We start from the raw sequence: 13,240 nt of genomic DNA, 5'->3' as shown, positions 1-13,240 counted from the left end.
CTCCTGTTCCACACAATCAGCACCGGACCGAGGAGTGAACCTGGGTGACTGATGCTCTGAGGCAAGAGCACCACTAGCTACAGTATGTCACTCTACCACTTTTCTTTCATGTGGTCATAAGTGTATGATATAAAAGTACAGACCCCGGATTTTTTTTCAGTTGAGCTGGGGGAAACTAAATCTGTTGTCTGTCCCTATACTAAAAAGAAAGCAATTTGACAAAGTAATTTAAAACCTTCACAGAGTTCATATTTCCAGTGAAGTTTCTGCAAATCCATCAGTATTCTAATTTCTTCACTGCATTTCAAGATCTGTAAGTTGCTCAATCTTGCACCAAACAAAAAAAAAGTATCTCTTGTTGCAGTGAAACCCCGTTATAACGCGATCGTTTTGGTCCATAAAATGTCATCGCGATAAAAGCGGGGTCACGCTAAATCAGGGTTGTTGTTACTGTAGAAATTAAAACACAAATTAATTTTTAGTAAAGCTTTTTAATACATAAAACAACAAATAAAAACATTCAAGAATATTAGCAAATCATCATTTACAGTTTATTTCTTAAAATAGTGATCGAGTGTTCCTTGCTTGAACGTAGCATGTCGCTGGCTGCGAGGGAAATCTAGAATGCTTCTGAGTTGGAGGTTTTTTGTGTGGTCCACCTCCTGGGTCTCCAGCCAACAGAGTCTCGCCTCGAGGTGTTCAATGGCTTCAGACACTTTTGGGGGTGGGGTGGAGGCTCTTCATTATCATCTTCTTGTGGCTCGAGAACCGGTACACGTGCCTCCGCCAGCGCTATAGTTACGGACAATCTCGGCGTCCGTCACGTGCTCATATGTTGGGTATTCGTCGTCGGCAGAGGTTTCCCCGTTGATCTGCTTGTCAAAATTCTCGGCTTGGGCTTTGAGAATAGGACCAGAAATTGGAAGGCCTTCTGAGTGAGCTTGAACGAAGCACTCATACAGGGAGTCATCGAGTGAAGATAGCGAGGATGTGGGAAATGCAAGGCGTTTGACCGCTGACTCTGGATCAGATTGCGACGACTGCTGAGAGAATCATCGGGGCCTCTCTCCTCACCTCATCTAGGACAACTACCAGAAGAACTGCATCTGTAGAGCCCTCAGCATTGTCGAAGACCTCTCCCATCTCTCCTACAATCTTTCTGACCTTCTACCATCAGGCAGAAAGCACTGCAGTGTAAGATTAAGGATTGTCAGGCTGAGTAACAGCTTCTTCCCCCAGGCTGTCAGACATCTGCACACTCTACTACCAGCCAGTACACATTATTTATGACAGTGCCAGTAGCATGATACTGTTAGATATTTAACCATATGTTGTAGATGCATTTATGTCTGCTTGTACATCGACAGAATATATTTTTATTATTTGTTAATGTTATTGTATTAGTATTATTTTATGTGCTGTGTGTGATATATGCACTGTGTTTTGCACTTTAGTCCCAGAGAAATGTTGTTTCATTTGGCTGTATATGTGAGTGTACAGCTGACTGGCTGAACTTGAACTTGAAAGGGAGGATAGGCAGGTGATAGAGAAGGGACGCATTCAGACCGATGGTTTGAGATCTGTCTATTTTAATGCAAGGAGAATTATGAACAAAGCAGATGAGCTTAGAGCGTGGACCAGCACTTGGAGCTATGATGTTGTGGCCATTACAGAGACTTGGATGGTGCTGGGACAGGAATGGCTACTTCAAGTGCCAGACTTTAGATGTTTCAGAAAGGACAGGGAGGGAGGCAAAAGAGGTGGGGACATGGCACTGCTGATCAGAGATAGTGTCACAGCTGCAGAAAAGGAGGAAGTCATGGAGGGGTTGTCTACTGAGTCTCTGTGGGTGGAAGTTAGGAATACAAAGGGGTCAATAACTTTACTACGTGTTTTTTTATAGAATATCCAATAGTAACAGGGACATTGAGGAGCAGATAGGGAGACAAATTCTGGAGAGGAGTAATAATAACAGGGTTGTCGTGGTGGGAGCTTTTAATTTCCCAAATATTGATTGGCATCTCCCCAGAGAGAGGGGTTTAGATGGGGTGGAGTTTGTTAGGTGTGTTCAGGAAGGTTTCTTGACACAATCTGTAGATAAGCCTACAAGAGGAGAGGCTGTACTTGATCTGGTATCGGGAAATGAACCTGGTCAAGTGTCAGATCTCTCAGTGGGAGAGCATTTTGGAGATAGTGATCACAATTCTATCTCCTTTACCATAGCATTGGAGAGGGATAGGAGCAGACAAGTTAGGGAAACATTTAATTGGAGTAAGGGGAAATATGATGCTATCAGGCAGGAACTTGGAAGCATAAATTGGAAACAGATGTTCTCAGGGAAATGTAGGGAAGAAATGTGGCAAATGTTCAGGGGATATTTGCATGGGGTTCTGTGTAGATACGTTGCAATGAGACAGGGAAAGGACAGTAGGGTACAGGATCTGTGCTGTACAAAGTCTGTTTTAAATCTAGTCAAGAAGAAAAGGAGAGCTTATGAAAGGTTCAAAAAAACTAGGTACTGATAGAGATCTAGAAGATTATAAGGCTAGCAGGAAGGAATTTAAGAATGAGATTAGGAGAGCCAGAAGGGGCCATGAGAAGGCCTTGGCAGACAGGATTAAGGAAAATCCCAAGGCATTCTACAAGTATGTGAAGAGCAAGAGGATAAGACATGAGAGAATAGGACCAAGCAATTGTGACAGTGGAAAAGTGTGTTTGGAACCAGAGGAGATGGCAGAGGTACTTAATGAATACTTAGCTTCAGTATTCACTACAGAACAGTATCTTGGTGATTGTAGAGATGACTTACAGCGGACTAAAAAGCTTGAGCATGTAGATATTAAGGAAGAGGATGTACTGGAGCTTTTAGAAAGCATCAAGTTGGATAAGTCACCGGGACTGGACGGGATGTACCCCAGGCTACTGTGGGAGGCAAGGGAGGAGATTGCTGAGCCTCTGGTGATGATCTTTGCATCCTCAATGACAACGTGAGAGGTTCCGGAGGATTGGAGGGTTGCAGATGTTGTTCCCTTATTCAAGAAAGGGAGTAGGGACAGCCCAGAAAATTATAGGCCAGTGAGTCTTACTTCAGTGGTTAGTAAGTTGATGGAGAAGATCCTGAGAGGCAAGATTTATGAACATCAGGAGAGGCATAATATGATTAGGAATAGTCAGCATGGCTTTGTCAAAGGCAAGTCATTCCTTACGAGCCTGTTTGAATTTTTTGAGGATGTGACTAAACACAATGATGAAGGTAGAGCCGTAGATGTAGTGTATATGGATTTCAGCAAGGCATTTGACAAGGTACCCCATGCGAGGCTTATTGAGAAAGTAAGGAGGCATGGGATCCAAGGGGACATTGCTTTGTGGATCCAGAACTGACTTGCTCACAGAAGACAAAAAGTGGTGGTAGACGGGTCATATTCTGCATGGAGGCCGGTGACCAGTAGTGTGCCTCAGGGATCTTTCTGTGACCCCTACTCTTTGTGATTTTTACAAATAACCTGGATGTGGAATTGGAGGGATGGGTGAGTAAATTTGCTGCTGACACTAAGGTTGGAAGTGTTGTTGATAGTGTGGAGGGCTATCAGGGGTTACAGCAGGACATCGATAGGATGCAAAACTGGGCTGAGAAGTAGCAAATGGAGTTCAAACCAGGTAAGTGTGAGGCGGTTGATTTTGGTAGGTCAAATATGATGGCAGAATATAGTATTAATGGCAAGACTCCTGGTAGTGTGGAGGATCAGAGGGATCTTGGGGTCCGAGTCCATAGGGCATTCAAAGCTGCTATACAAGTTGACTCTGTGGTTAAGAAGCCATACAGTGCATTGGCATTCATCGATTGTGGGATTGAGTCTAAGAGCCGAGAGGTAATGTTGCATCTACATAGGACCCCACTTGGAGTACTGTGCTCATTTCTGGTTACCTCACTACAGGAAGGATGTGGAAACCATAGAAAGGGTGCAGAGGAGATTTACAAGGATGTTGCCTGGATTGGGGAGCATGCCTTATGAGAATAGGTTGAGTGAACTTGGCCTTTTCTCCTTGGAGCGACGGAGAATGAGAGGTGACCTGATAGAGATCTACAAGATAATGACAGGCATTGATCGTGTGGATTGTCAGAGGCTTTTACGCAGGGCCAAAATGGTTGGCACGAGAGAGCATAGTTTTAAGGTGCTTGGAAGTAGGTACAGAGGAGATGACGGGTAAGTTTTTTTTATGCAGAGAGTGGTGAGTGCGTGGAATGGGCTGCCGGTGGTGGTGGAGGCGGAAATGATAAGGTCTTTTAAGAGACTCCTGGATGGATACATGGAGCTTAGAAAATAGAGGGCTATGCGTAAGCCTAGGTAGTTCTAAGGTAAAGACATGTTTGACACAGCTTTGTGGGCCAAAGGGCCTGTATTTGCTGTAGGTTTTCTATATTTCTATGTTTCTATGTTGAACTTGATTTGTTACATGAAGGATCCTCATGTTAACAAACATTCACTGAAGAATTAAAATTCAAATGAAACAATTAGAAGCTAAATATTTCTAAAGGATAAAATATGATTAATGCAATTAATTGAAAAATAACATTACTCACCTTATACTTGCCATTGACCCTAAAGGTAATCCCGTTCCATTAGTGTCAGTAGGCTACTGTTCATTCACTGGGTCTAACCTGGAATGATCTCGGTGGACAGTTCCCCAAGTGTGACTGTGGGCAACTGCAGCAGTCATATTCTATCACTACACAGCATGAACGTTCAGCGTCAAAGTCCAACTGTAGAGTGGGCAGCGGTGCTGGGCTAGTGAATTCTGTAGCACAGAATCAACTATTCCAGTTTACACGTGTTGTTCCGTGGTAGTTCTGATGGTTTGCGGAGATGCGTATTTAGGGACCCAGTTCATACAATACCCATTCTCATTTCCCATGGAAGGTTCTAATAAAGGTTTTCTGATTACAGCAAGTTATTAAAGAAAGGCAGACAGTTGTAATAAGCATCTAAGATGAACCCCTGTTATCATCCTGTTCACCGCTGCCCTCAAACTATAGGCCAATATCCAGTTGACATCGCAAGCATTATAACTTACCCGTTTGCTTCATCAATGCATTTTCCTCCATTCTGACATGGGTGACTAGCACATTCATCGAAGTTCACTTCACAGTCGTTTCCTGTGAAGCCTGGAGAACATGTGCACGTGTAGTTGGCAAAATGATCCTGACACGTTGCCCCATTCAGACAAGGCTGTGACAAGCATTCATTAATTTCAAGTTCACAATGAGTTCCTACAAAACACAAATATATATAATATCATAGATTGCGGAAGAATCATCAATTGAGCATCCTCTGTGCAATTAGTTTAGCATAATGCCACACTTGGAAGCTACAAGGTTAACAGATTACCTGAGAGTTGCCATATGAAACCCATACTTTGCTGAAGACCAGTTTTCTGTTTATCTGAGAAAGGAAGGAAAACTGCAGGAGGAAGTCATTCTTCTGTCAATCAAGCAGACACGATGACTTATAGCGGTGACTCCCTCCAATGGAAATTTCAACAACTGGGGCTAAAGTTTGCTAGCTAATATTAACACTTTTAAACAGAACTGCAAGCTTTAAAGCCCATAGACAGCAGTGAATCTTCAACTATCCTGAATGTGTCAAAGGTAATTAAGAATTCAAAAGTGCAGATGCTACAAATCAGAAAGGAACATGAAAAATGCTAGGAAACCTCAACAAGTCAGTCTTGTTGACATGAAAGGGTGTTGACATTTCAGGATGAGATCTTCTAGCAGATATATCTATCTTCAGTCTGGAGTGTTAATTGATTCCTTTAACAGCTGTGTTTTTTTTTACAGCATTTTCTGTCTTTTTTTGTTTATGCCATGCCAATGTGGTGCCTTTGAAAACAAAGGCTCTAGCAGTCTGACTTGGCACCAGTGTAATAGGAAGCATCAGGGCATTCTTTGCTTGTTGGTTTTGGAAACGATATCAGGTATACATATATCCATTGACCAATTTAATTTTCAATGAAAACATTTAACATTATACTGATAAATTAACAAATCCAAATATTTGATCCCCAACAGTGCAGCCTCATCTCAACCTTTCACAACCCAGACATTCTCCCTGTGGCTGCGTGGTTCTCCTCCCAGTGTTCCAATATCTTCACACATCCAAAAACAGTATTGTCTCCAGTGTGCAGCTAAGTGGTAGGATCATGGAATCTGGGGAATGCCAGATGATTAAAAATGGAATTTACGCAGGAGTAGCAGAAGTGGATGGCTGACGTTTGATACAGTTTCAATGGGCTGAACAGCCTGTTCCCATGCCATATCTCACTTTAGAACTTGAAACGAGTAAGCCTAAGCTTTACTGATAGATATACAAGACCAAACATGTTGGCTCACTCCATTACTGAATTCCATGTAGAGTTCAACCTTGCTAAGAGATTCCCCAGTATTTACAAAGGGGTACTTCTCTCTCAAATCCTGTAATGGGCTGAGTTGATCAGATCCAAGTTTCAAGTGCCCAGAAGATGTGATTATAAGCATACAAGCACAACAAAGTAAATTAAATCTAATTTATCATAAAATAGAAAGCACATGTAAACTACACAAAATACTATGTAGCAAGTCAAAAAGATTTCCGCAAAGATTTCAGGGCTCATGCTGCTTCGTCACCACTTGATTGCGACTGTTCAGAACTCAAATTCCGACTCATTCATGAAACCATCCCTGGATCCTAGGCACCAATCGCAATTTCTGGCCATTGACAAGTCCAATGAAACCAGGGAGAGCACATCAATAAATACAAATTTCACAAGCACAGAGAGACATGTACAGAGACAGTCAAGCTTTTTAATTTTTTGTTTCAACACAGCCTGTCTTTTTTCATACACATCCTGTGTCCATCGACACTGTATTCAGCATATCATCATCACTCAATTAGACATTGTAATGGTCACTCCTCATCCATTGGTCTCCCAACATTTTGGACATAACATTCCTTTCACTTACAAAAGAACATTTAATATTACATAAAAAAGAATCCATCAAGCAAATTTAACAGACACTAAGAAAGAATCCATCAACTCTCAGTGACCACCTGCTATTAACAAACATAAGACATTAACAGACCTACATTGTTAACCTTGTACAGACACTCTATATGCCGCAAGTTCAGAAAGAATTAAGTTGTCATTTACCCTCCAGACAGTCATCTGATCTTTTACACAATCTACCCCTCAAATGTCTGGTAGGTGAAAGAAACACAGAACACTTCTGCTTAAAATGAAGAATACATATTACCATCCCTTGGATGATTAAAACTAATATTCTAATGATTATTAAAATATGAAAAATTATACATATCCAATGATTAATCTCAACATTAAAATGTATGCCCTTGTCCCTAAGGGGCAATTTGAACAGAACAAGTAGGATTTATAAACACCACATTCTGATCAGTGATGAAAACTCAAATTACAATCAATTTGGCACTTCCCTTGTTTCACAGGAAAAGTCATATCAGGCCAGTCTCTCTAGGTTTACAACATTCCCTCACTCTTACAGGTCCCAGTTAGTATATATCACAAGTGTACATTTTTCCCGAAACAATAATATAATTTTCACCGATCGCAAGGTTCTCAGTAGTCTGACAGGTCTGAACAGAAGTCCATCATCCAACAAAACACAAGACAAGCATTAAAACAAAACGAAGCAACATTCTGGCAGGAACCTTTACAAATAAAACCGGCGAGACATAAATGTGTTCATTTGTCAAGTTACCTTTATCCACACACACAAGACAGGTCTGTCCTCATACCATCACCCAGTATGGCTATAACCCATCCATCAGCTATAATCGCACCCTCCACTGGAGGGGAAGAGGGGTATGTCACCCATACTATACCCCCTCTCCTTGCAGAACTGACTTGGCTCTTTATCAGTACGTTCAGTTGTGCCATCGGAAACAAAAGGGAAAGATTGTTCTATTACTCACAAAAAGGGAGTGCCTCCTTTCAAACAGCAGTTATTCAAGTTATACGAAGCACAGGTAACCATCCAGATAAGGTATGGACAGAAGTAAGTAAACGAATTTGACGTTTTGATAGGCCATTCATTCATTCAATCAGATCACTGGCCTGAGGATAATAGGGGATATGGAAGACCATTAGAGACAGTTCCCTCTTGTACCCTAGAATGCAAAAAGTGCCAACCAGTGTCGGATTGAATTTCGAGGGTATCGCTGTATACAGAAATAAGGTTTCTAATCCCCTAAGGGTACCATCCTGATTAGCTTTAAAGTAGGGTTTGCTATCAAAAGAACAGGATAACTGTCCACCATAGTGAGCAGGTACTGGTATCGCTTCTGTAAAGGAAGGAGATCGAATTAATCCACTTGCCAAGTCTGAGCAGGAGCAAGCCCATGGTGAATGGCAGCCAAGAGTCATTTTAAAAGCTATTGGTCCTTAATTTGTTCCCCACTGCTGTCTGAGTTATATCTGTGAGAAGGAATAATCCCTGCTGCCTAGACAACTCCAAGGTACCTTGTACCCCCAAGTGACCAGAAGACTCATGAGCCCACCGAGCAAGTGGCAATATTGGTATTTGAGGCTGAGGGCTAAATTTCACCGTGCCAACACAAGCGAGTTTGTCAGGAATGTTAATTCTTGTCATCAGCAAATTATCTTTCAATTAGGTGATGCCATGGTAAGCTGTAATGGTAACATGCAATCACAAACAAGAGGAGATCTACAGATGCTGGAAATCCAAGTACAACACCTGTGTAGCACCAGTCTTATCGTGTGTGACTAGTCACCGCACTCTTTGAGAAAATCAAATTACACTAGGTGCTAGTAGGCCATCAGAAGATTCTAGGTATCGGAAGGAGACAGTGAACAGAAACCACACACTTCTGGAGGTAAGATTTGTTTATAAGAAAAAGAACAATACGTACGAAATATTTACGTGAGCAAGAACAATTCAAAATTCCAACATTCTGTTTAGGGTCCAAGTCTTAGATATCAACCCAAAACAGATTCCTTTTTAATTAGAATCAATGAGATTCCTTTATTACTCTAATCTCTCTACCTAATTAGATCTGGTATTACTCCCTATTTAAAAGTTTACAGACTAAACTTTCCTTTTTACTTATCCCTAGTTAGTTAGGAAACCAACTATAATTCCTATTCTTAAGTATTAGTTAACTTCAGTTTCAGTTCCAGGCAGTATAGCTACAAGTTTAAATTCAAATTCAAAATTTATGAAGACACAGTTTTACTCCTTTCACGATAGTTCTCTGACATCACTACTTTTAAACAAAGTAAATCTCATTCTGTAACTTATCAAAGTCTTTGCACAAATAATCAGTTCTTCCAGAAAATCAAATTCGGATTCTTCTAATGAAAATAAACTTAAACATCAAACCATATTAAATCCTTTGCGTCATTACACATTTCGTTCCTGCGCTGGTTTCTCGATTGTGGGTGGCTCGCCATCTTGTTTCGTTGGATGAAATAGTTCATCGTCCATGGAAAGTCAGTTCACAAACTTGTACAAAAACTTGACCAAGTCCGTTGGTATGATTTTGCAGAACTAATTCCCAACTACATGGTAGGGATTTTGGACACTCGTCTCTGCCGATACTCTCTCATTATAACTGCTGCATTTTATAGCCATAGCTTCAATAAATATTTATCGCTATTGTCTCCTCCCCCAGGGGTTTCATCTTGAGGTTTTCAAGTTAGTAGGGTAAAGATACTCACTACTAATTCCACTCTTAACAGTTCCTGTCTTCAGCTTCTAACTGGTGCTTCGTTTCTCTCCTTATCTGTGCCTGCATCAACCACACCTCTCTTGCAGAGTGTTTTTTTTCCAAAATTCTCTTTTTTAAAAAAATCGGTAAGCCTCGTTTTAATCCCTCCGCAGGTGGAACCCTCTAACATTACATCTTTGGGTTTAATTAATCTGGGTTATACAGGCAATGCACATAAAATGCTGGAAGAATTCAGCAGCCAGGTGGCATCTATGGAAAAGAGTGCAGTCGACATTTCAGGCTGATACCTTTCATCTGAACTGGAGAAAAACAGATGAGATGTCAGAGTAAAAAGCTGGTGGGAGGGGAGGAAGAAATACAAGGTAGTAGGTGATAGGTGAAACTGGGAGGGGAGGAAGGGTGAAGTAAAGAGCTGGAAAGTCAACCGGTGAAAGAGATAAAGGACTGGAGAAAGGGGAATCTGATAGGACAGAAGGCCATGGAAGAAAGAAAGGGAAGGGGGGAGCACCAGAGGGAGGTGATGGGCAAGGAAAATGGGAATGGGGAACGGTGAGGGGGGTGCATTAGTGGAAGGTTGAGAAATCGATGTTCATGCCATCAGGTTGGAGGCTGCCCAGACGGAGTATAAGGTGTTGCTCCTCTAACATGAGTGTGATCTCATTGCAACAGTACAGGAGGCCATGGACTGGCATGTCAGAATGGGAATAGGAAGTGGTATTAAAATGAACTATACCCCTTCCCACCCTGTTACTTGTAAAAATGCCATCCTCTTCCCTCAGTTCCTCCGTCTCTGTCGCATCTGCTCTCAGGATGAAGCTTTTCATTCTAGAACTAAGGAGATGTCCTCCTTTTTCAAAGAAAGGGGCTTCCCTTCCTCCACCATCAATGCTCCCCTCAACTACATCACTTCCATTTTGCGCACGTCTGCCCTCACCCCATTCTCCAGCCACTCCCCCAGGAATAGAGTTCCTCATCCTCACCAGCCTCTGCATCCAGCATATAATCCTCTGTAACTTCTGCCATCCACCAAGCATATCTTTCCCTCCTCCCACTTTCTGCTTTCTGCAGAGATTGCTCCCTATGGGACTCCCTTGTCCATTCGTCCCTCCTGAATGATCTCCCTCCTGGCACTTATCCTTGCAAGCTGAACAAGTGCTGCACCTGCCCCTACACCTCCTCCCTCACTACCATTCAGGGTCCCAAACAGTGTTTCCCGTTGAGGTGTCACATCACCTGTGAGACTGTTGGGGTCATCTACTGTATCCAGTGCTCCCATTGTGGTCTCTTGTATATTGGTGAGACCCAACGTAGATTTGGAGACCATTTCACTGAGTACCTACACTCCATCCACCAGAAAAAGTGGGATCTCCCACTGGCCATCCACTTAATTCCACTTACCATTCCCATTCCAACATATCAGTCTATGGCCTTCTCTACTGTCTTGATGAGGCCACACTCAGGCTGAAGGAGCAACACCCAACTCCTGGTATTCCATTTTGGTAACCTCCAACCTGATGGCATGAACATTGATTTCTCATGGCCACCCCCCACCTCCCATCATTCCCCATTCCCACTTCTCTCTCTCACGTTACCTTCCCATCACCTCCCTCAGGTGCTCTTCCCCCTTCCCTTTCTTCCATGGCCTTCTGTCCTCTCCTATCAGATCCCCCTTCTCCAGGCCTGTATCTCTTTCACCAATCGACTTCCCAGCTCTTTACTTCACTGCCCCCCCACCCCCACCCCCGTTTCACCTATCACCTTGTGGTTCTTCCTCCAACCCCCCCGAACTTCTTGCTCTGACTCCTGTCTTCTTTCTCCAGTCCTGATGAAGGGTCTTGGCCCGAAACATTGACTACTCTTTTCCATAGATGCTGCCTGGCCTGCTGACTTCCTCCAGCATTTTGTGTGTGTTGCTGGTAGCATGCGATGATCACTTCCAAATGTCCCTCCACAACTCCACTACCCATAAAAGATGCCCCATGATAGTATAAGGCTGTTGGTTCCACCGGGGCAACCTGACAGCAAGTCCATGAGCAACAGCTCAGGATTCAGTATTAATATGGATGTCTTCGGTTTCACACATAAAGACAGTCTGCACTGCTACAAGCTCTGCCTATTGACTCGACCCCTCAGGGCCTTCCTTCTTCAGAAATGGCTGGGTGAGAGGGTGAAAAGCAGCAAACTTCCACAGCGACGACCATTCTTCCATGTCGCAGAGTCATCGGTGAAGCAAAGTTATAGGCATCCATTAGTCTCATGACACCATGGACTTGCGCCTTGGAAGGTTTCCAGGGCGCAGGCCTGGGCAAGGTTGTATAGAAGACCGGCAGTTGCCTATGCTTCAAGTCTCCCCTCTCCACGCCACCGATGTTGTCCAAGGGAAGGGCATTAGGACCCATACAGCTTGGCACTGGTATCGTCACAAAGCAATGTATGGTTAAGTGCCTTGCTCAAGGACACACACGCTGCCTCAGCCAAGGCTCAAACTAGCGACCTTCAAATCACTTCGATGAACACCTTAACCACTTGGCCATGCGCCAACACCCAAGTTAAGATGGCGCTAAACAGCAACTCCTTTGCTTGTATCTTTGGAAACAACTCTATTTCCATCTTTAATATCTTTATTTTTCCCTTTCGAGGTTCTTTTGAAGACCCTGACCTGGAGTTACATGCAGACTTCGGTTCTTTGCGGGACCCGTTCTCAGGGTTTCAGGTCTGGCCATTGTCCGGCACGCCAAGGATTCGGCCTGAGAGGCCAGCTCGGATTTGGAAGCCTAAGATCTCGGAGCTCAGGAGACAGGTGGATAGAGGGTCGGTGTCATGGCAGGAGACCTGTGTATCATCGGGGGAGTTGAAAAATCTACTGCTGTGTGCCCAAAGACCCGAGATCTTTGGGAACAGAACTCGGAAGAAGCGACATAACGGACTTTCAACATCGTAAACCAGTGAGTTGTGTTTTATATTTCCCCGATCGCTGTGAAAATGGAGACATCTCTTTCTCCCTTATTAGGGAGAGAGAGAGCCTGTGGTATGTCAAATGCTGGGTGAAATGTGAAGTCCTTGGGGTAACTGCAAGTCTGTGTCTTTGCTATTGCTTTGCTCATGCTTGAGTGCTTGGTGGTGGGTGCTTATGCTTTTATTTGCTGTTGGGAGGAGGAGGGATTGTTGCTTGTTGCCACTTATTTATGAGAGGGAGGGGAGCTCGGGGTGGGGGACTTTGTGGCTCTTACGTTTAACTGTCGTTCATTCTTTGGGGCACTCCTCCGTTTTTGTGGATGTTTGCAAAGAAAAAGCATTTCAGGATGTATATTGTATACATTTCTCTGACATTAAGTTGGATCTTTGAACCAGGTGTGCTGCTGCTGAGCGGCAGTCAGAAGATCAAAGGGAACACCCCACCCAACGGGCTGGGCATCGACCAAGGCAGCTTCAGGCACGGGTGGTGCTGCCCGTGGGGCTCAGCAACCAGTTCATGTATC

General features: G+C 43.3%; 1 protein-coding gene across 1 annotated transcript in view; it reads right to left on the bottom strand.

The window, feature by feature from the left end:
• The window catches only part of crb1 (crumbs cell polarity complex component 1), a 167,253-nt gene that overhangs the window by 109,929 nt on the left and 44,084 nt on the right, over window positions 1–13,240 (bottom strand). Inside the window, exon 3 of the mRNA XM_063063861.1 lies at window positions 5,074–5,269. Within this exon, the coding sequence (XP_062919931.1) occupies window positions 5,074–5,269 (196 nt within the window). The remainder of the gene's footprint in view (window positions 1–5,073; window positions 5,270–13,240) is intronic.

Source organism: Mobula hypostoma, chromosome 12, assembly GCF_963921235.1.
Source record: "Mobula hypostoma chromosome 12, sMobHyp1.1, whole genome shotgun sequence".
Lineage (NCBI taxonomy): Eukaryota > Metazoa > Chordata > Chondrichthyes > Myliobatiformes > Myliobatidae > Mobula > Mobula hypostoma.
This window is presented reverse-complemented; position numbering and strand designations above follow the sequence as displayed.